General features: G+C 36.6%; 1 protein-coding gene across 2 annotated transcripts in view; it reads left to right on the top strand.

The window, feature by feature from the left end:
* The window catches only part of EFNA5 (ephrin A5), a 206,261-nt gene that overhangs the window by 149,065 nt on the left and 36,236 nt on the right, over positions 1 to 20,960 (top strand). For both annotated transcript variants that reach the window (XM_085212654.1, XM_085212653.1), the window contains one exon: positions 18,544 to 18,836. In XM_085212654.1, the coding sequence (XP_085068780.1) occupies positions 18,544 to 18,836 (293 nt within the window). The remainder of the gene's footprint in view (positions 1 to 18,543; positions 18,837 to 20,960) is intronic.

Raw genomic sequence — 20,960 nt, 5'->3', positions numbered from 1 at the left:
GTGTTGTTGAGTGGTACACTGGATTTCATATTAAAAGAACAGTTAGTGTAAAATATGTATGTTTACCAGTGTAAGGCATGTGTATAGATATGCATAAAAAAATGGACTTAATATCCCGCAAGTAAAACAAAATGATGCATGTGAAATTTACATACTGAAATCTTAAAATGGGAGGTTCTGCTTCAGTAAGTCAGTATGGTCATCTGTTATGGGAACTGGGATTCTGATGTTAACTGAACCAAAATGTTGGTTTTACAGTTCATTAGCAGTCTTGGTGAAACGAGCAGTTCATGCTGTGCCATCTGAAAAGGTTTCTGTTTCTAAAATACTCTGAGTCCCAAGTGTAAAACCAAGGAGAGACAGATGATTTTTTTTTCAGTTCAGATTTGTCTGATTAGAGATAGTCGGGGTTGAAAAAGAATATTTTCTGTTTAAGTACTTGCACAGCATTCTGAGAGAAGGTGACAGTTATTGTTCAAAGAAAATTTCTATTTGGCAAAGACGTGTGGTCTCCTGACATGTAGAGGATCCATAAAATAGGTCTGCAGTAAGCTCTTTCACACATTTACTCGTTCCTTCTTTGGTTAAATGATTTCCGGCAACATGCTTGACAGCTGTGAATGTTCGGGTCTCGTAGATCTCTCCCTGGACTAGACCCATTAGCAGCGTGAGCGGGTCTGAGCACAGATACTCACAGCAAGCTGATTCTTGCTTATCCTGACAGGAGGAATTTTAAAAATGTGCCAGCTTTCAAGGGTCAGAGGCTAAAATATGGATGTGCTTGTTGCATATTTTGGTTGTCCCTTTAATAGACAGTTTGACACATTCTTTCAGTGAACTTTCTGGAAGACAAATGGCGCAAACTGGACAAAGGAGAAATCACTCTTGCCAGGATTCGCATACATGTAATTACCTTCAGGTGTCAAGTGCACTTAGTGACTGCTGATTTAAATTTTTTTTTTTGCTGTTCAGACATTTATACCTTGGTGTCAGTGTGGTATTTAATTTTATTAATGTGGACATTCTTAAAGAGAGGACATACAAGCTCAGTTCTTTCAGACTTTGCATTTCCATATGAAATAGCTGGTTTTGCAGTGTAGATAATTCTTTTGGAGACATTCTCTTGGTCAGCTTTTTCATCAGCCATTTAGAGGAATACATAGATCTCTTTCCATGTCTTAAGCACTGAAAGCAGCTCTGAAGCCCTTCCTCATCTTACATCTATGATTGCCGGATCATTATGAAAAGTGAAACTGTTTTGCACTCCTTTGTTCCTTTGCTTTTAAGCTTTTCGTGTATGATATGCTTAACAGTTTTGGAAGACGTTAAATCAGCTAATCCACCATGGTGCAAAAAATGGTAACAGGATGTGTTTCTTAAAATTACTAGCCTGGGAATGTAATTGTCAAAATCTATTACCCTGCATTCAAAGGGATACTCACATTTTTTTCCAGCAGTGTGCAACTAATGGAAGAAGAAATTACTGTAGTTGAAAACTAAAAGTCTCAGAATGCAGAGCAGTACTGAGAAAATATAGTATGAAATCTCTTTTGAAAATGTCTGGACTGAAGTTTTCCTGATGACTGGGAATATAAATCAGATACTGAAAAAAAATGGGAGGGATGATAATCAGTGACATAAAAGAAGAAGGAAGTTTTATGGTGAATGTCTGTATTTAGATAAAATCGGTCAAAATACCACTACAAAAGATCGCAAAGTAATTTGTGTTGTATGCAACGGCTCTTAATAATTTAATTTAACATTAGACAGTCCTTTACTCATTCAGGAACTGATGGAATTTCAAGCTCTTTTTTTCTCCGTGACGGATTACAGTTGGTTCGGTATTTCTAAGCAAATCTTGCAATTTTTTTTTCCTCTACATGAAAGCTGTCTTAAAATGTCAGAGGAAAAATGTTCAAGCTAATTATGAAGAGAATTATTGGCTTTGCACATATAGGAACACCTTTAATATGTGGGGAAATGGGTTAACGATACGATCTGGCATTCATTCTGCTGTGCATCATCATCCAACAAACAACAACAACAAAAGAGCCCTCGGTATGCATTTTTGCCTAAGGGCTGCTGAGAGCTGATTATTCTTCTAATCAGAACCATCATAATCAAGGGAGACAATTAGCTAGGTTAGGTCTCTGCTGATTTCTCTTGCTGCCCTAAGCATCAGATGGCCTTGAGCACTCTTATCCTATCAACAAGTATTTGAGTAATACCTGTTTTGTTTCACCTGTTGTCATTAAGACCTCTTTTCTTGTATTGAAGTGCTTGGTGATGTAAATGCTTATTTGTATTATTCTGATATCAGAAGACATTAACTATCCCTTAAAAGGGAAATCTTTTCAGTCTAGATAATTAATAAAAGAGTTTAAGCTCCAGTGTGTAGTATAAAATGGTAGGCTTTACTTCAATGCACAGTGTGCATGTTCCTGTGTATCTATTTCTGTATTTGTATCAATAACATTTCTTTTCATAAGAAGAGCAAATAAACAAGCTTGAACAGTCAGATGTGTAATCAGATACACAGGTTGGGCATGTAATTTGTTGAACCTTTGTGTTTGTAAATGTAACATGCTCCTTCTGCTAACAGTTTGTTCCAGTCATTAACTGTTTTTCCCATAAATTTTGCATGCAGCCAATGCTGTTTTGCTTATCTGGAGTTTTTCTACCCAAATGGTTTATTTGATATCTAAATGAACTAAAACACTTTAGGTCATAGGCTTGGTTTTGTCTTATTCATCGTATGTATTTATGTGCTGAAAACAGGGAGTTACTCCCACATTTGCTGTAGTATATAAGAAGGTGAAACTTGATCCGGGAGGGCTTGAAGAGTAGATGTTTTTGCTTGCAGATCATGTGCAACAGAAATCACATGTGCAGTGAGTCACATAACCTTTTTCCACTGTATTCTTAAAAACTCTAAATGACTAAGTAGTGCTTTTCTTTCTTCATTTTCTAGTCTCCTTTGGTAAAATGTGCTGTTTACTAAGGATAAAAAATGAAATGAGCCTAATTTATGTAAAAGAGAAAATAAATTACTAGCTCATAGTAGTAGCTGAGAAAGTGATTGAAACAGCAGTTCCCCCTAACACTCTTCAATGATTTCTGGTACTACTAGTGTAAATTTCATTGTATTTCTCTAACCTCAAAGTTGGTATGAAGTTAGAGAAAAAATTTCAGCCTTTTTTTTTTATATATACAGAATATGGATTCCGTCAATTGTTATTGAATGTAAACATTACTTCTTGAGACAATCGGGCAGTTTCTCACCAAAATTCATCTATTCCAAAAGTCATGCCAAGATTATTCTTTTTCTTTATTTCTTGATGGAGAAAGAGCATGATAAAAAGCTGTTTTTTGTGTTTGTGTTTTTTTTTTTTTTTAATTAGGTAATCTTGCTACCATTGTTCTTGAATTAAATTTTGGAGCAGAATCTGTTGTTTTTTTTCTTTTTATATTTTTAGCAGGATGTAGATACTTGGATTTTAGACTTCGACGAATTTAAATATCAATGTCAATATTCAATTACAGAAGGCAAAAAAAAAAAATCAAATTTTGAAGATATAAAAATAGGTGAAACAATGTTTAGTCAATCAACCTGAACATATTAAGAAGTCATTCTCTCTGTTGTGCTGCACTGGAAATCATCTCTTGAGTTTCAGGTTGAGAAGTTTAAATTAATTGATTTCATTGAAAGCAACAAGTTTCAATTAGCCTTGATGTAAGTTTTGTCATTTGAAATACTTTAAAGAAAATGGATATTCTATACCATATGTATTAAGAGCACACATGGTTGAGCAGACTGTGTGTTTCTGTGCAACACATGCATGCACAACTGATACTAGCCAGTGGAGCTGATTCAGTCTCTTGCTGTCTGAGCAGTTAATCAAGAGCATCATCTCAGCACATAAAAGCAAGAAAATTACATGGGGGAAGTGAATTAAGCTTTAATGTTTGAACACATAGGAATTACGTGCTGCCACCTATGTTCAGATTACAGTTAAAATCAACGATAGCATATCAATAAAGTCCCATTTTTTATCTCACTTAGTGTGGGGATAGCGGTGATGTCAAGACCTTCTAATGGACCATATTTAAAATGTAAATCCTGCTAAGATTTTTTTCTTTAGTGGTATAAAAGGTGCCCATTCATTAAAGTAAAAGCTTTTTAACCCTTTCTCTTTGAGGATTAAGAGTCAAGTATTGAGTGCTAAAGATATCTGTATCTGTTCAGTTTCCCGGAGATAGAATAATGAAATGAAAGTCGTAAGAGGAATTACTGTAATAACATTGATAATTAATGATTCTCAGTATTAAGTTATTCGTTTTCATGGTTCGTGTCATAAAATGCTGTCTTCACACATTCTTCTTTGGCTGAGGTAGTTTTCTTCTGACATCAGCATAATAATGGCTAATTTTAGACCATTATATAGCCATGCAGATTCACTGCTTTGTTGAAGGTTTTCTACATTGTTACACCTCAATTCAAAAAGCATTTAGCTGTTTATCTGAATCCATTGGCTTACTGTATGCTTAAAGTATCAGCTTAACTACCATCTTGAGCAGAGCTGCTGATTATCCAGACTGCTCTTCAATCGAACAGAAGATCTCCTAACATATATTTAAATGCATTCATGTATCTGAGTTACTGCATACCCAGGTATGAGTGAGGGGCAATGCATGCTAAAGGCAGAAGATACTTGATCATTGACAAAACTAGTTCAAAAGAAAAGAAAAATAAGGAATTGAATGGAAAAATAAAGTCAAAAAATAGCTTGATTCAGCAATTCAGGAGAAACAATCCAATATTTTGGGTGAAGGGAGTAATGTTGGACAATTTCTTTTAACAAAAGAATTGTTAATCTTTCTTAAAAGGAAAGCCTTTCTTTGTTAAATGTGAAAGCCGTAATATTGCCACACAAATTACTGTTTTAATAAATGCAAACTTATTGATAATAAGTTCAGTGCACATAATTTGTCTTCCAGTTGACATATTTCGTGTACACAATAACTAAGGTATTTTTCAATTCAGTGATGAAGGGAAAAGCTAAGGAAACAAAGCAAATAACCTCCAAACATTCAACATGTTTTCTCCAAATTTGGTGAATGTCAGTGCATTGAACTGAATTTTGCTATGGGGAGCTTGAAAGGCATAATTTAGGGAGAGGTTTTTCATTTGAGGAATGGAAATGGAAAGCTCTGCGGACATTTCTTGACACATAGTAGGAAGAAAACAGGTTTAAAACAGACTAGATTATGTTTGCTTCTCTGTAAAAATTTTTGTAACATATCTTCAGGGTGTGATTACGTCTCAAGAACCTTAGAGAATGTGTTTGAGCCATTAGAAGCATTTCTGAAGAAATCAACTGGTTATGAAGTATGTATCCTTAAGAGTGCAGGACAAGCTGAGCAATATAAAACTCTAAGCTTTCTCTGGAGTGTAATAATTGCCTTTTCAGTTGTATTACTGGTTTGAGTCAGAGCATAAAAAATGAAAGAACAAATCTTGAGATCTGTATTCTGCTTTAAACAGTCCTTAGCTAAATTTACATTGTAGGAGCCTTCATTATGTGACAGCCTCTTTGAATATCTGGTGATATCCATTTAAACACAGTTTTTTTAATTAAAATTACAAACTGGTATTATAGAAATCAAAATGTATTTATTTATTTCCTGAAGTGTGAATTTGTCTCCAAAAAAGCCTTGTCACTGAGGCTTTGACAAGGTGTACTCTTTCCTCTGACTGTTATTTGTAGCAAAGATGAAAATACTCAGTTGTTATGCTTGGTTAGACATGTTTGTAATCAACTATATCGTTTCTCATCACTTTTCTTCTAAACAATGCAACATCACAAGTTATAGGTGATTGTCTTAGCTATGAAATTTGTGGTATAAATTATATCTTTGGCAGAGTCTGCCAGGTGTCAGGCTCAAAAATGAAGAGGAGCAAGTACTTTTCCATATGACAGGTTGTATAATTCAGTGGTGCAGAATGTTGTGCATCGAATTCTTGGTTTCCAAAGGGTCCAAAAATGCTTAGGCCAGCTGATGAAGAAAAATCCATTGTTGTGCGTTGAGCATGACGAGCCTGAACCTCTGGCTATACAAAGGGTCAGTGGTTGTTGTGACAGTATGCTGGAGGTATGACAGTGTCTGAGCATTCTCTGCTTTCCACTACTGGGAGCTGCTTGATGACATTGGTAGGGATTTGGTCACTCCCAGGAGGACTACTGTTATTGCTTCTGCGCTGATGCATGTAGCACTGGAGGTCTGCCCACAGAACAGGTCCAGTTTTAATGTGTTATCTCTTCAGATTATATTTCTCTTAGATTGTCTGCTCATGCTCCATGTTTAAGCTGTGAAAACTTGCTCCCTGCGTTTTAAGATTTGTGGAGGTAATCTGTGTGCAGTGCTCTGCCAGACAGCCTATTCTGCAGGAGGTCTAAGTGGGCAGCAGAGATCAATGGAAGAGTCAGGTGAGATACACTCGTGAAGGTAGCAGAAAAGATGAGGTGTAGGTACTGGATCAGGTACAAGCAGAAGGATGAAATACTGCTGGGTAATGCAGAAGGCACTTGTGGAACAATAACAGAAGAGCTGAGGATAGAATTCATTTGGGCGTGGATACATCTGGTACACCTGGATGTATCAAAAAAACAAAGTAGAAAACAGGCCACCCCTATTTTGTAAATAATTTTGTTTTCTTCCTTCCTTTTTGTTTTATTTTATGTTCTTTGTCTCTTTGTTGTTAAACTAGTCTTCAGCATAATTATGAAAGGAAGAATTAGTTAATGTGCTCAGTAGCTCATTTTAACACCTTTGAAACAATGCAAAAGCTTTCCAGTGGACAATAATAGTTACTGCCAGAGCTTTAATGTCCCTTCCTGACAGGTGCTTTGCAGTGTCTGTATAATAAGTTAGAAACAAGGAGAGGGAAGGGAAGGGAACCTTTGGCTTAATTTGTCTCTGATATACTCTGCTTCTTATCTTAACCTTACTGTCTGTACTTCTAAAATACTAACTGTTTTATGCAGACAAGGTCATCATTCAGTTCTGAGTGAAGTGATTTCACTACAGGTTGAAAATTGGAATTCGTTTAAGATTAATTTGGAATCACTTTTAGAAAAATGCAATAGGGAAATTAAGAAAATAGCTCCCGTTTTACCTCTCAGAAATTCTTGATTGATTTGAGAGGATGCATTTTATTTTCTCCATTTACTTCTTTCTTATATGAATATTTTATACATATGGATAAAAGTAAATGAACAGGTTTTGCAGCTTTTATCAAATAGAGCTGTATTTATACATATTAAAAAAACTATCTCTGTTACTCTTGAAGAAATAAGAATTTCAGAACCCTGTAATGAGAGCCACATTATGGGAGCTCCATTTCCTGAATAAATGAAAAAAAAAAATGTTAAGATTGTATTGATTTCTGTATTTATCAACCTCATTCAATTAAAAAATGTAATTGTTGCCCATCAGATTGTAATCTTAGTAATTTCTTATGTTCTTTCTAATTGGCATTTTGTAGTTCATAGCTTTTTGCATCACGTTTATCAGATCAGGATCTGTGTTGTTCATACAAGTTAGGAAGCTTAAGATAAATTTATCTGAGGGTAAAAATATTTTAAATCTCATTGTTCAGAGATTATAGCAAGATTAAGCTTGATGGAAAAAAAATTGTATCTATATGCTGTTTGTCTTTAGAGAAAAGTACAGGATTTAAAAGGAAAAAAAAAATGAATAGTAATAACTGCCACTTGGTGCTTGTTCAATATGTAATCTAGAAATAAGATTATTTTTCCTTTAAAGTACAGTTTCTCTAGTGAAAGCGAGAGACTAACACAAAAGGGTAACAGGGAGACAGTAAAAATATTAGATTTCTGTGTAGAACTTTCTCTACTGTTTCAAAGTCAATAAAGAAAGTATTTTTTCACTTGGTCTCTTAAATAACCACAAGGTAATTGTGTAGCAAGAAATAAATTCATTGACTGAAGCACTTATGTGACAGCAAATATATTTATATACTTGTTAGTCATTCTGATGTGGTTAGGTTGTTTTTTTTTGTTTGTTTTTAGCTGAGCAAGTTCAAGTAGCTTTTGAGAATGTGTTTGAATATAGAGGCTATTCATGTTAACAGCAATTTTTGTTTTGATACTTGAATTTCTTGTTATGTTTCTAGGTCTGTTTGCTCTATAATTTTTTTTTTTCTCTCCACATTTTGCTATTTTTTTATTTTGTCTGTATCCATTTATTTTATCTGGAGGCTGTGGAGTTACGACCATAGCTTACTAAAGCACACACAGTCTGTCAAGTGTATCAGTACTGTGAAACATCCTAAAAATTAAGTTCATTTCATACACTCGTATATTGTGGGATGAAGGTCTAGGTTTTAGCAGTTTCAGCTGATCTCAAAATATTTGAAATTAATTTTCTTGGAAGATTGAGAGATTAATAATAAATAGTTATATCTCAGTGTTGGAGGAAAGCATTTCTAATGGAAGAGCAATTGTATGCATGTGTACAACAGCTATGCACTTTTATAAAAATATATATTTCGTCTCAAATACCGCCCATGTATTTACTGTTGCAAACTGATATAGCTTTTTTTCCCTAGTAGTATTGAAGAGGTGGAGATTTCAGTTTGTATGACTTAACACTCTGCTTTTAATATATCAGCAGGAAAATAAATTTGTGAAGATGATTTGCATTATGTACACTTCTGCATGGAAGCAGACTGCAGTTACTCTCTATCATTCAGCATACAGGTCAACATGCCTGTTGTGCAAGTGTTTTTTTCTTTCATTTTGTGAGTATGAGAAGCAAGACCTTTCTGCAGATAGGGCATTGTTCTCCATATCCATTAATAGATGTCAGCACATGCCTCAGGCAGGGTTAGCAAATACCAGTCACAGAATCACATTCCATCAGAGCTGATAGGCTGTGTCTTCTGGATTAGACACATGGTCAACACATGTTGGAAAGCTCCAGTTTGGGCTCTCTAGTAGTACTCACACCTACTGTATTTGTTTTGTTGTTTTTGTTGTTGTTGTTGTTTGTTTTGGATTATTTTTTAAAGAATTGAAACTCTGAGTAGGTTATTTTCTCCCAAACCTGTCTGCTTGAAAAGTCTGTATTAATTCAGCAGACATAAGAAAGATGCTCTTGCTTATTTTTAAAAAGATGGATTAGCTAATGAATCTGCAAGCTACAGTATTTCTGGTTATAGGCCAGAGGTAGCCGAGGTAAGTTTTTTATTTTCAAGCATGAGCATGCAATAAAAGAGGAAGCCGATAATCTTGAGTGGTGTTAGCGTGTAAAATAGGCAAATGGAGAATCATGTGTGGAAGATATTGATGACCACATTTAAAATTACGAGAGTAGTAATTACCAGATCTCCTCATGCTTCTTTTAGATAAAGTGGGATAAATGTTACTGGTAAACTCTAGAATAGTATTTCCGAGTAGAACTAATGTGAACACAAGTAATGAGCTTTTGTCCACAAATCAGCTTAACAAAGGGACTAGTGTAGCCCTAGACATTTTGTACTCGGTGTGGAGAGAGGCTCCTCATACAAATCTCAGGCTGCCTTTAGTGTCTGCTTGGGTATGGTATCCTTCAGGGTATGTTACTTGGGTCTTCAATGCTGAAATTTATCCTGTAAGCCTAAGTGATGCTTTTGACAGAATAATAACTCTTACTTTACCCTCCATTCCTTCCTTCTCTCTTCATGCATCTCAGCAAGTAAAATGCTCTCAGCAATGGAAAATCAATAGCCAGGTACAGTTTGTTGTCTTGCGGATTAAAGCTATCGAAGCTTGGACAGCTGCACATGAGAGCCTAACCTCCTTGGGATCAGTGCTGTGGCACTTTGAACCCCTTGCTACTCTTATCATCCATGGCATGACTGTGCCACTGAAGCACCCTATGTGCGATGAGCACTTTGCTTCAGAAGTTGCATCAAAGTAGAAACTCAGAGGGATCAGGCAAAAATTGTGTGTGCCAACTTTGAACCAAAATCTTTTCAAAAATCGAGAGTCTGAAGAAACAGTTTTAATAAACAGAATGAAAAATGTCCATCTCATCGATTAGGAGGTGCAGAATGATGGTAAGTTAAGTGGGTGAGGGTGTTGCAGTATTTGAGGATCTCTGGAGTACTCAGATTTATAGGTGGGAAATAAATGTTGACTTGTTTATTTCCCCCCTCCCTCATATCTACTCAGGGAAGAGCAATTAGTTTCTATTTTTTAATGGTTGCATTATCACTGAGCATATATCTTTCTGCAGTGCCAGCTATAAAAAGTCAATATATATGACCCAGCTGTACAAATAAACACAGTTATGAGTGTAAGGAGGAAATTATTAACAGTAAGTGGGGTAAACACATTTTTGCACAATTTATTCCTTAAAGAGCTTTTAAAGAATAAAATAAAAGATGAGTCTATACTTTTAAATTTGATGCATTGTTAACTTATGACACAAATAATTTTGGTTCCACACTAGAATCAGAAAACAAGGTATTTCAGGTCTTTGAGGTCAATGAAATTAATAGAAACTTCTCCAAGATAAAGACTTTCTTTCTGATGAGGAAGTATTTCAGTCAAGGGACATCAGAAAGTTTTTAACAATTGGGTTTTATTAAGGAAAGAAAAAAAATATTTTATTTTTATTTATAAAGCTTCTATTTATGTAAAAATAGATTTTATCTAAATTTATATATAGCTCTATCCATCTAGAGATATTTCTTGATAGATAAGATATAGACAGATATTTATTCGTTTTTCCTCCTTCCAAAATATTGAAGTCTTTTACCAGAGGAGGTTTCTTTTTTCTGGAAATTAGGTGAATCAAAAGGTTGTAAGTGATGGACTGCTGGATAGCCATCCACTTAGAAAGCATGGAGAGGGAAGTTCCAGAGCGAATCTTGAACGTGTACCTTTCCTTACCAGTGTTGTAAACCATTGTCTGTCATATCCAAGGAGATTAATTAAATGGCTATGCAGGGGTTGGGGCTTCTAACATTCCAAAAGATCTAGTTTTTGCATCATCACAGAACAAAAGTAATAGCTCGGTGCTTTTTGGTGAGTTTATTCTGTTAGGGCCAAATGTTTTTTTGATTCTTCAAAGCGACCCAGTAGTTAACTAATTCTTTTCTTTTAAAAACCTGAATGTTAGTTGAAGGTTCTTTGTTTCATGTTTCTTCCCATATCTATTCATTATTGTAGGTCACTTGGCTTGTTTAAATAGGGGTAGGAAGTACCAGATAGGATGACAATGGATCAGAACCTGTTATTTAGCAGGAAAAAAACTAATACTAAAGCACAGTGTCTCTCTTGTACCATTGGCTGGCTGATAAGGGGAGAAGGGCAGGAGATTTACAGGAAGGCAAGCAACTTAATAACAATATTCTTTTCACGAAGCCCCCGCTTAACACAATTCTGTTCTAATTTACATATGTGTGAGGTGTTTGTTTTTGGTTCAGTCCAAGCAGTGTGAAAATCTCCCGGACTGGATGGATACAGTAGGAATAAATGGGAAAGGTAAATCTCTGACAGATATATGTGGAGTTTAACACAGGGAGACCACTTGGCTCTTTCAGGAAATAGGATAGGCTCTTAGAGCTGGCTGTGAAACAGTAATTGGGAGTGTGATGAAGTCTGTCAAGTACAGGAACCTGATTCTGCTCAGCTGTGTAATTGTGATGGAAGGGAGCCAGCCAAAGGCGGAGGTCTGGGTGCAACCTTTTGGGAGACTTGTTCCAGGAGAGTGGGTGGGAAAGTAAAATGGAGGTTACAAATAATAAGTTTCTCTGCCTGATTGATAATGAACTAGTAATAAGTGGCCTTATTATAGTAATAAGTTTCCCATGGAAGCCCAATGATTGCAGAGAAGCTTTAGCTGAGTGCGTGTGACCACATCTTATTTTGATCAGCTGTAGCACAGCAAAGCTGTGTAATTATCATAATCTAACAATTAGCCTGGCATCCTTTCCCAGTGTTTAATTACTCCAATAAATGGTAATTGAATAGAGGACTTAATGACAAGAGAATAAGTTTCTTTCTGTATTGTGTACTTAACTTCCAATCTTGTCTAGGCATAATTTTTGAATACTGTTTTTTTGAATAATAGCCTTGATTAGTTGTTTCTCTTCTGTTTTGTCAGTGTTTTACTTCCTACATTCTTTTCTAGGGGTATTTTGAGCTTTTCTTAACTTGAGAAAATACAACCTAAGGACCAAGAGTCATAGACAACTCTTTCATAATGTTTTTTTTTTCCTTTGTATGTTTTTTGTTGTTGTTGTTGTTTTTGCTTGCTTTTTTTTTTTCTCCTCTGTTTTCTTGCTCATGATAGTAATATGCTGCTAGGGATCTGTCACTGTCTTGCTACTGTTAGCAAACCCACTTCTCATAGCATCTGGAAAACGTTGAATTTTCTTTTGGTTTGAATAGAGCTAAAATTAAAATAGCTCTTTGATTACTTCATTGTTTGTGCATCAGAATCATTGTTGGTGTCAGCACAGCTATGGGAACAGGGTTTATTAAATGTTGTGACAAAGCCAGTAAAAGAGCAGAAAAGCATTAAAGAGGTTATTTTTGCATACCACAGAAATAGCATCTTTAAAATTATCTGCAGTAAAATGGTGCACTTAATCCCACAACCCCTCAGATAATTAACAGCCAGAAGATTTCCCCCCATCACACAGCAGCAGCTTTAAGTTAGTTGAAATGAGAGGGCTTGGGCAGTCTAAGAGAACAAAGAATAAGGAGGCACGAGTTACTCAGCTGCAAGCATAGAGTTTAGGATGGTGTAACGTGCTGTTATGCTTGCAGCCCAAGTAGAAGCGAAAAATGTGAGTGAATTCAGTAGTGTGGAGTGGTAAATAAGTGACATAATCGCATTCCAAGAGCAGTTAAAATGTTGTTCTTTTAAAGGACATTTATGTTTTGTGGAAAATGTTCATATTTGACGTTTTATTGCATATACAAATACTTACATGTGTGTTGTATATGCAAATACGTACTTTATACTCTTCCCTCCATTATTAATAAATTAACTAAACAGTTTCATAACTAGCTGACAGAAATAAACTTAATTTTCAACCTATTTAAATATTTTTCCAGTTGAAGCTTTTTCTGTGGCTGGAGCATTTGTGAGAAATATTGCTTTTTTATAATAACATGTAATGGTGGTTTAGTCTTTTCGGGAATACTTACAGGATCTTTTTCACCTGGCTGCTTTTTACACAATGCTTACGGGATGCAGTACTCTCTGAGACCTCTTTCTCCATTAAATGTAGTTGAAATTGCCTTAGCAGACATTAAAGTAAAAAGCAGGAGGTATGTGAACAGCAGTTGCAGGGGGTACATGTGTGCTACTCACAGAAACCTTCTTTCCTTTGGTAGCAGAACAAGCATCTTTTTGCTGTACTGAACGCTGTGGATAATTATGGTTCGTGAAAAATAAATCAATTTGCTGAATTTTGTTATGTTGCTTTGCATTTTAGATGATCTTTTGAGAGCAGAGCTATTGGTAGAAGGCGTTCAGCTGTGGCAATGTCCTTTATGTGTTTGTGTTTCTGGCTTGCAGGCTCCAAGCAGCAGAATCAGGGCCATTTGCATTTGATCATTTCTGGTGCCAGGCTTGAAGACCAGAATTTCATAATTCATAGTTAAAGTAGCTATTTGAAGTCTTTTCTGGTTCCTGGTGAAGCCTTGCTGCATGCATTTAACAGAACAGGCTCAAAATAAAGAAAGGTTGACGAAGTAAAAGGAGAATTTTCCAGTACAGTTATTTTGAAGTAGAGCATCTGTCATGTTGATTTTACAGGAAGGCTGATAGAATATAACTAATAAGATTTGTATGGGAAGCAAAAAGCAGAAGCTATTTCAATTTTTTATTCTTTCTAAATGATAATGGGCAATTAGTGTTATTTGTGCTGTTTTTAAAGTAGATTTTTTAGTGTTTAAGAAAGAAAGGAATGAAGAAACAAAACCCAACAAACAAATCTATTGTTGCATCTTAAGTATCTATTTTAAATAGTCACTTGTTTCAGTGACCAGCAAAGCTACTGAGTTAAAAGTGAGCTACATATGCTTCAGAACTTAAAATGATGAAGAAAAATGTGAACAGAGACTGTGTGCTTTCTTTTGCATTGGCAGATAAACAAAACATAGGAGATAAAATCACCCAGAAAATATTTTACTAGTCTTACAGTTCCCCACTTAGAGTTACCATGAATTTCTTCCTTCCCATTCTGTGTACGTTGGATATTTGAGCAGTAGCACTCGAGCTCAGGAACATTGGTATGACTGCCTCTGCTAGAAGCAGAATGCAAGTTTTGAGTAGCAAGCTGATAGTAATTGGTTATGGTAATGCTCAGGTTTAGAAGCTACTTAACTCTATGCCTTCAAAATCGCTTTTCTAGACCTACTGCTTAATAGCTAGCCTTCTACTGAGCATGTTTCTAAGACGCTGTTTGAATGCCAGCTGACACAAAACGAAGGTTAATTGTGTTTGAGGAATAGCTGTGTTTTACTGTTCCTGCAGGGAGACAAATGACAGTATTTGCAAGATTTGAAGACCCTGTCTGAGTCTTCAAAGGGGAAGCCTTTTCAATTGATTTCTACCACACCACTCTATTCTGTCATGCAAATTTATAGAGTACTGGTTTCTTCTTCATGGTGGGATATATAAAGATCCTAATTATCATCTGGTTCTAGGAGCTTGCTGGGGCCCACATGAGGGTCTCTTAGGACAGAATGGGCAAAGAATGTCAGTAGCATTGCTAGAGAAATGTTGAAAAGTGGGCTTTCCATTCTGTGTTGAAAAGAGTCTCATGAAAGGGAGAAATTTATTGTGCCTTAAATACCTGTTCATCTTTAAAAATGTATTTGTGAACAGATTACACTGTGCCTTTATGTGTTGTGCTCTTCAGCGTACATATGTGGCTAAACACTGTTAAATGCTTTCACTTGAAGTGGAACTTGCGTTTCATGTTAATACCTGACTTTGCAATACTAAGAGGCTTTCAGCTGTAAATGTTAAGTGTTCTCCTCCTGGATGTGGTTTAAAATTATTGGGAATGTGTTTCTGGAATATTTTTCTTTTAATAACTCAGAAGAGTCTGAGCTGATGAGATTTGCTGTGAGGTACAAATGGCCACCCCTTGCCTTCCTGTACAGGTCAGAGGCCATTGTGATTCCTCTTCAGGAATAAACCATCCTGTGATGAGAGAAGTGGGAATATTTTCACCACTCACTTCATCTTAAGCAAGACACATTTTTTAGCCTTGTTTGGAAAAACAAAATTTTTTCTGCATCTTCTGAGTCCTTGATTACTGAATTCTTAAAGATGTAACAAGAAGAAAAATAAATAATTACTTGCCCTCTGCTTCTTAGCTTAGTAATAACCTCCTTTCAGCACTGCTGTTGCTATTTGGGTTGAAGAAACCTTGCTCAGAGCTGCTTAATAGAACACCTTGGTACATGGTTTCCCTCGAGCAGGTTCACTCCTGTGCCAGCATTACCAACTAAGATCATCCAGTTCACATCATTTAAAATGCACAACATCCTCCTTTTTATAGAGGTGTAAATATAAATGCTTCCTGGCTACTGCAGATGACCCTGGGCTGAAAGTACTGGTAGAGAAGGGGAGAATAGAAGAAGAGGGAAGGATAGTGGGTTGAAGGGGACGGGGGTAGTCTTTCACCCTCAGGTCAGCTCTGCAGCCAGTGCTTGTTTCTTGCCCTTGTGTGCTGCTTTGCTTGACCAGGACACTTGGCTGGTTCAGCACTGGCAGAAGCAGAAACAAGAGTGAAGCTGCTGAAACATCAGTGATCAGAGAGGGAGGTTGTATTGCAATTTTGTTTGCTTATTAAAAGGCCTTTAGTAAAAGGGAATCGGATGAGCTCTTTGTTTGCAGTGCTGTGTAGAATGGCTCACTGGTGAAGACTACAAGTTTTATTTCCTTGATAACATGGATTTAAGGCATGATCACAAATTCAGTTGCCTTTCTGTGCTCAAAATCCCCATAATCATGAGCTGTGTGGTCAGATTCACCCCTTCAAATTCAGCTATTCACAATATAGAGTCTATCTGTGAAATATCTGTCTAGACTTTTGCTTTTAGTTAAAGGAGAGAAATAGCTGCTCCTGGAGTGTGATCCATCTCACCACAGTGTACTGTAGTGAATGGGTCTAAATAGGTCAGATGAATTGGACTCAAAGTCTGTATTTCTCTCCATTGACTTAAAGGCAGTCTAGAGCTTGTGTAAGGTTATTTGTTTTGTAAAAAATCCAGTATTAAGGATTGTCAGTCTGATCCTGAATGTCTCAGTTACTTGCATCTAGTTACTGCTTGTAGTTCTGACCAGTTTCTCTCACAAAACTGTGTTTGGGTGTTATTGTGAAGGCACAGGCTGGTCTGAGAGGCAGCCTGTGTGTTTAAATAAATATATGTGTGTATATGCATACATTATTGTATGGGAACAGCTGTATCATGGCCGGAACCTCTGATTGATCACCTGAGGCGAGCAGTGAGTCAGCCATGGGAGCACAGGTGAAGGCAATTCACCTGTGCTGCAGGAAGGGGTGAGCCTGGCTCCACCTCTCCTGGACCCGTTTAAGAGCTGACTGCCAGTGGGGAAGGATCTCTTCTGGAGATCCACTCTACTGGAGTTTCATAAGCGAGCCCAGCATACGGGTAAGCTTTCTATCCATTTCTTCTTGTTATTATAATTTGACTTGCCTATCTCTCTTGTTTGTTTTGTAATTATAACATCTTAATATTCATTGATTATACAATTATTTATTTAATTACTTTGAAAACTGACATTTTAGTTACTAATTAAAAATCAAATGAATTTTTAAATAAAAAATGCAACCAAAATAAGACTTTCCTGTTCAGAACTAACAAGATATTCTTTTTCATTACATGTAAGAAATGGTGTACCGTTAACTGATACAGAGAATGGGCACTGATTTCAAAGCAATAAATTCTTTCAAGTGTGTTAAGACCGTATCTGTTTGTGTGGCAGGTTTTGGAAGCACTGAAGTACAAAAATATATTTTTTAACTAGTGATTTAGATAAATATGAATTTTCCTGAAAGCACTGTGGTTAAGAAGGACTTTTCCTTGTTTCAGAATGGAACTCTGAGTCAGTGCACTAGCTGAAATTATACAGATATATCATGCTTTGATGTGTGTTCAGTTTTTTTTCCCTTTAAAAAGCTATTTTATTGAGGCTAAATTATTGTAGGGATATGAAAAGGTATAGTTTGCTCTGAATTTATCCTTGGAGGGCGAGCAGATCATTGCTTTTTCTCTGAAATTAGATAGAAGGCTCCAGATGGCAGATTTCAGGCCCATCAGGTGTTTAAAATATGCCCCTCAGCTAAAAAGAAGTATTATAGTTAAATCTGTCATGGTCTTTTTATTGCTCTGTGGTACACTTGACAACTGCAGCCGCGAAAGAGGGAAGCTACAAGTAGCCCAGTTGGCCTGAGGTGGAGCAGGTCAGTGCTTGGTTTTCTTGGCGGCCTTGCGGTTTGATAGATGTACAGACCTGCTTTACGGAATCATTAAGTCCATCATGGCGTGAGCTCCCACGGAGGCAGTGAATTTGTTCCCATACTTTCTTCCAGACTCTGTGGCAGGCATTAGTGAAGTAAAGTAAGTGAAACAGAGGGGAGAAGAAGGACACCTTCCCTCCCAACAAAACAAAAATCCCATGCCTATGAAGACTCCTCAGTAATAGTAATAATAACGAAGTGCGTCTGGGCTGGTGTCTTGAGCTGCATTTCTCAGCTGGCACTTGTTCAGACCTGTCATGTAAGGCTGAGAGCTGATAATTCATATCCCAGAATCCTTTTATCTCAGTGGAGTGATGTCTCCAGTACGTGCACTTCTGCCAAAGGAGTTGCAGTGCTTTTCAAAAATCGGAAAAAAGCGAAAAAAGGCTTTCCTTTGCATCTTGACAAACTGCTGGTAATCATGAAGAATGTAAACCTGTTTCTGCACTTGCAGTAACTAGAAGTTCTCACAGTCAAGTCAGCTTTCAACACAGAGAAGACTGCTGCCTGATTCAGAAGAGGATAAACCTGGGTTGCTTATTTTTCTGCATAAGTAGATGTTTGTATAGGCACTGATCTGGGGAGGCTGATATAGTTCTAGCATCTTTGTTTCTTCTTGCATCTTTCTCCATTATTTTTTTTAATGAATAATCAAAGGGCAAATATTTCATTTAATCAATAAACCACAGGGAAAGATAGTATATAACTTGATGTGTCTTAGCAAAAGATTCACTTAATCATAGGAAAGACCAAAATCTTTATCTAGAATGTCATAGAACTGTAGTCCTGCATTAGCGGTCTCTGATAGCGCTGGTGAATTTTAAGAGGTAGATTTAAGAATGCATACGACTGGTGTGAAATGAAGTGTCATTATTGATGCCTCTTTCACAAAAACATTATCCTGCAACAAAGTCATTGTGCATTGACTGTGCTAATGTCTTAACTTTCTTTGGTTTCAGATTCCAGCAGGGTGACTACCACATTGATGTGTGCATCAATGACTACCTGGATGTATTCTGCCCTCACTATGAAGATTCGGTGCCAGAAGATAAGACCGAACGCTATGTTCTGTACATGGTGAACTTTGATGGCTACAGCTCCTGCGATCACATTTCCAAAGGGTTCAAGAGGTGGGAGTGCAATCGTCCACACTCTCCGAATGGACCACTGAAGTTCTCAGAAAAATTCCAACTCTTCACACCCTTCTCACTAGGATTTGAGTTCAGGCCAGGCCGGGAGTACTTCTACATCTGTGAGTATAGGAGATTTACCATTGTTGCTTAGCAGGTGCAAGAAACGCAGCTAGTTTTTCACCTATACTGTGTGGAAATGCAGAGGGCCAAACTGTATAATGCAGATGTTTTGCAGTGAATGCAGGCTTAAGTATCCCCAGATATATTAGCTAGGAATCTAGCTTGTGGAAATTAGATTAAATCACAGCTTCTTTTCTCACATGAAAAAGCACGTCAGCCTGTTCGCTGAACTGTGGCTAACTTTTAAAGCACAATGTGCTGCTACGTTTAGTGCACTATGCTGAAGTGGAGGAGGAGGCAAGAAAGGAAGGGTGGAAGCTTTCCCCATGTGTGAGTAAAAATAATTCTTTATGTGTATAATTCCTGGATTACTGCTTAGATTAAGTATTCTTTTCTTTGTAATGTTTATCATCCCTGAGAAGTGAGGCCTGTGTTGCTTGTGAGCAGTATAGCTGCTGATCGTAGCCAGCTGTTTTGTTGTATTGGCCAGCAATATTTGAAGTGGTGACTTCTGAAGGCAAGCCACCCTAGCACCAAACCTCACCTGTGGTTTCAGTCAATTCCCAGCCCGTGCAAGACACTGGGAACCCATCTGGCATGGGAGAGCAGCTGGGGTGAGCTGAGTGGTACCCTGGCCCCTCCCTGCAGTTACCACTGCTGCAGCTATCATATTTGATTGATCCCCCAACTAAGAGCTTGTTTCAACAATTTGTTTCATACCTAAATCTTCCACTCGTTAATAAGCTTTGTCTGTTCCAGCAACATTTTTTGTAGGTTTTACTGTTCAGCTAGAGGTTTGAAAACTGTAGATCATAGTAGGTACCAATAAATACTGCCCTCATATGTGGTGTTGGCCACTTCTATCCCATTTCACCAGGGAAACTGAGTATGTATGATCCCTGTTTTTCAGCCTCATTTGTTCAGCTCTGAGATTTTTCTTTTCCCTTTCTAAATCTACAGAGAAATGTATTCCTGATGGAATTCGCTCCCTTTTCTCCCAGCAAATAAAATCCTCTAATAAATAGCAGTTCACCATCAAAAGAACAATGTGTTAATCTTGTTCTGAAGCACAGTAATAATAATAATAACAGCAAACAGTAATATTGCTTACAGTTTAAAATATTTACATATTTAAAAAAACTAAAATTTTAATTTTAAAATTATTATTATTTTTTTAATAAGGGTTAATATCAGGCTTATGAGGATAGTGTTTTAGGATAAATAAATCTGTACTGTTTGTGCCTGGTCTTACTCGAGTCATTTACAAAAAACATTCCCATTAACTTAAGCAGGAGTTTCAGGTTACTCAAAACCCTGATATTAGACTCCCTGTGATGCTGTATTCTTACGTATTTATTTGTTTGTTTTTAATTCAGTTCCTGATCATCATCATTAAAACAGGCATACAATTTAAGGAATGAAATGTCTTTACCATGGTGTAGCACAAGGATGACACCGATACCTACTAACATAAGAGAAGAAATAGGAATATGGGGAGGAAAAATGGGAAATCTCAACTTGATCTAACTAGCTAATAGATTCATTGTTAAGATAGACAAAACCCATTGAATTCTCAAGCAAGATATTATAATTCAAATACACTCAGGGCACTTATGCCTAGTTTTCCTTATTTCTGGTTAAATTCAATATTTCCCTAAAAATCATTACGCATATTCTCTAATGTTCATTTAACTGACTCATTTAACTGTCAAGGGTTCCCTTCAAAATAATTTTCCAGAATGGTTTAAAATATGAAGAGCTTTATGATATTCAACTGAGTTTAGATTGAGTTATTTTTTAATGAAGAGTAAAACAGCAAAAAAATTAGCAGCAAAGAGATATTTGTTTACTAGTATTTTATTGTCCTGGTAGTCACTGAAATTAATTAGTAGCCATATTTCCAAAAGACAGAAGTATTTTTTAAGTTGTAAGTATTTCTCCCCCCAGCCTTTGGACTGCTAAGGACAACACTGATGCAGCAGTTACAGGGGACAGAAAAGCATTAGAAGCAAATTTTTTCCAGGGAGAGTTGCCATGCTGGTATGTTTTTCTCCCGGCCTGTTCTGAAGAAACAAGATGTGAAACATTGTTCCTTATTTCTTCATCAGAATTGTCAGCAGGAT

The sequence above is a fragment of the Meleagris gallopavo genome, chromosome Z, assembly GCF_905368555.1.
Source record: "Meleagris gallopavo chromosome Z, MGAL_WU_HG_1.1, whole genome shotgun sequence".
Lineage (NCBI taxonomy): Eukaryota > Metazoa > Chordata > Aves > Galliformes > Phasianidae > Meleagris > Meleagris gallopavo.
Note: the sequence above shows the minus strand (reverse complement) of the source record. Positions and strands in the feature narration are given on the sequence as shown.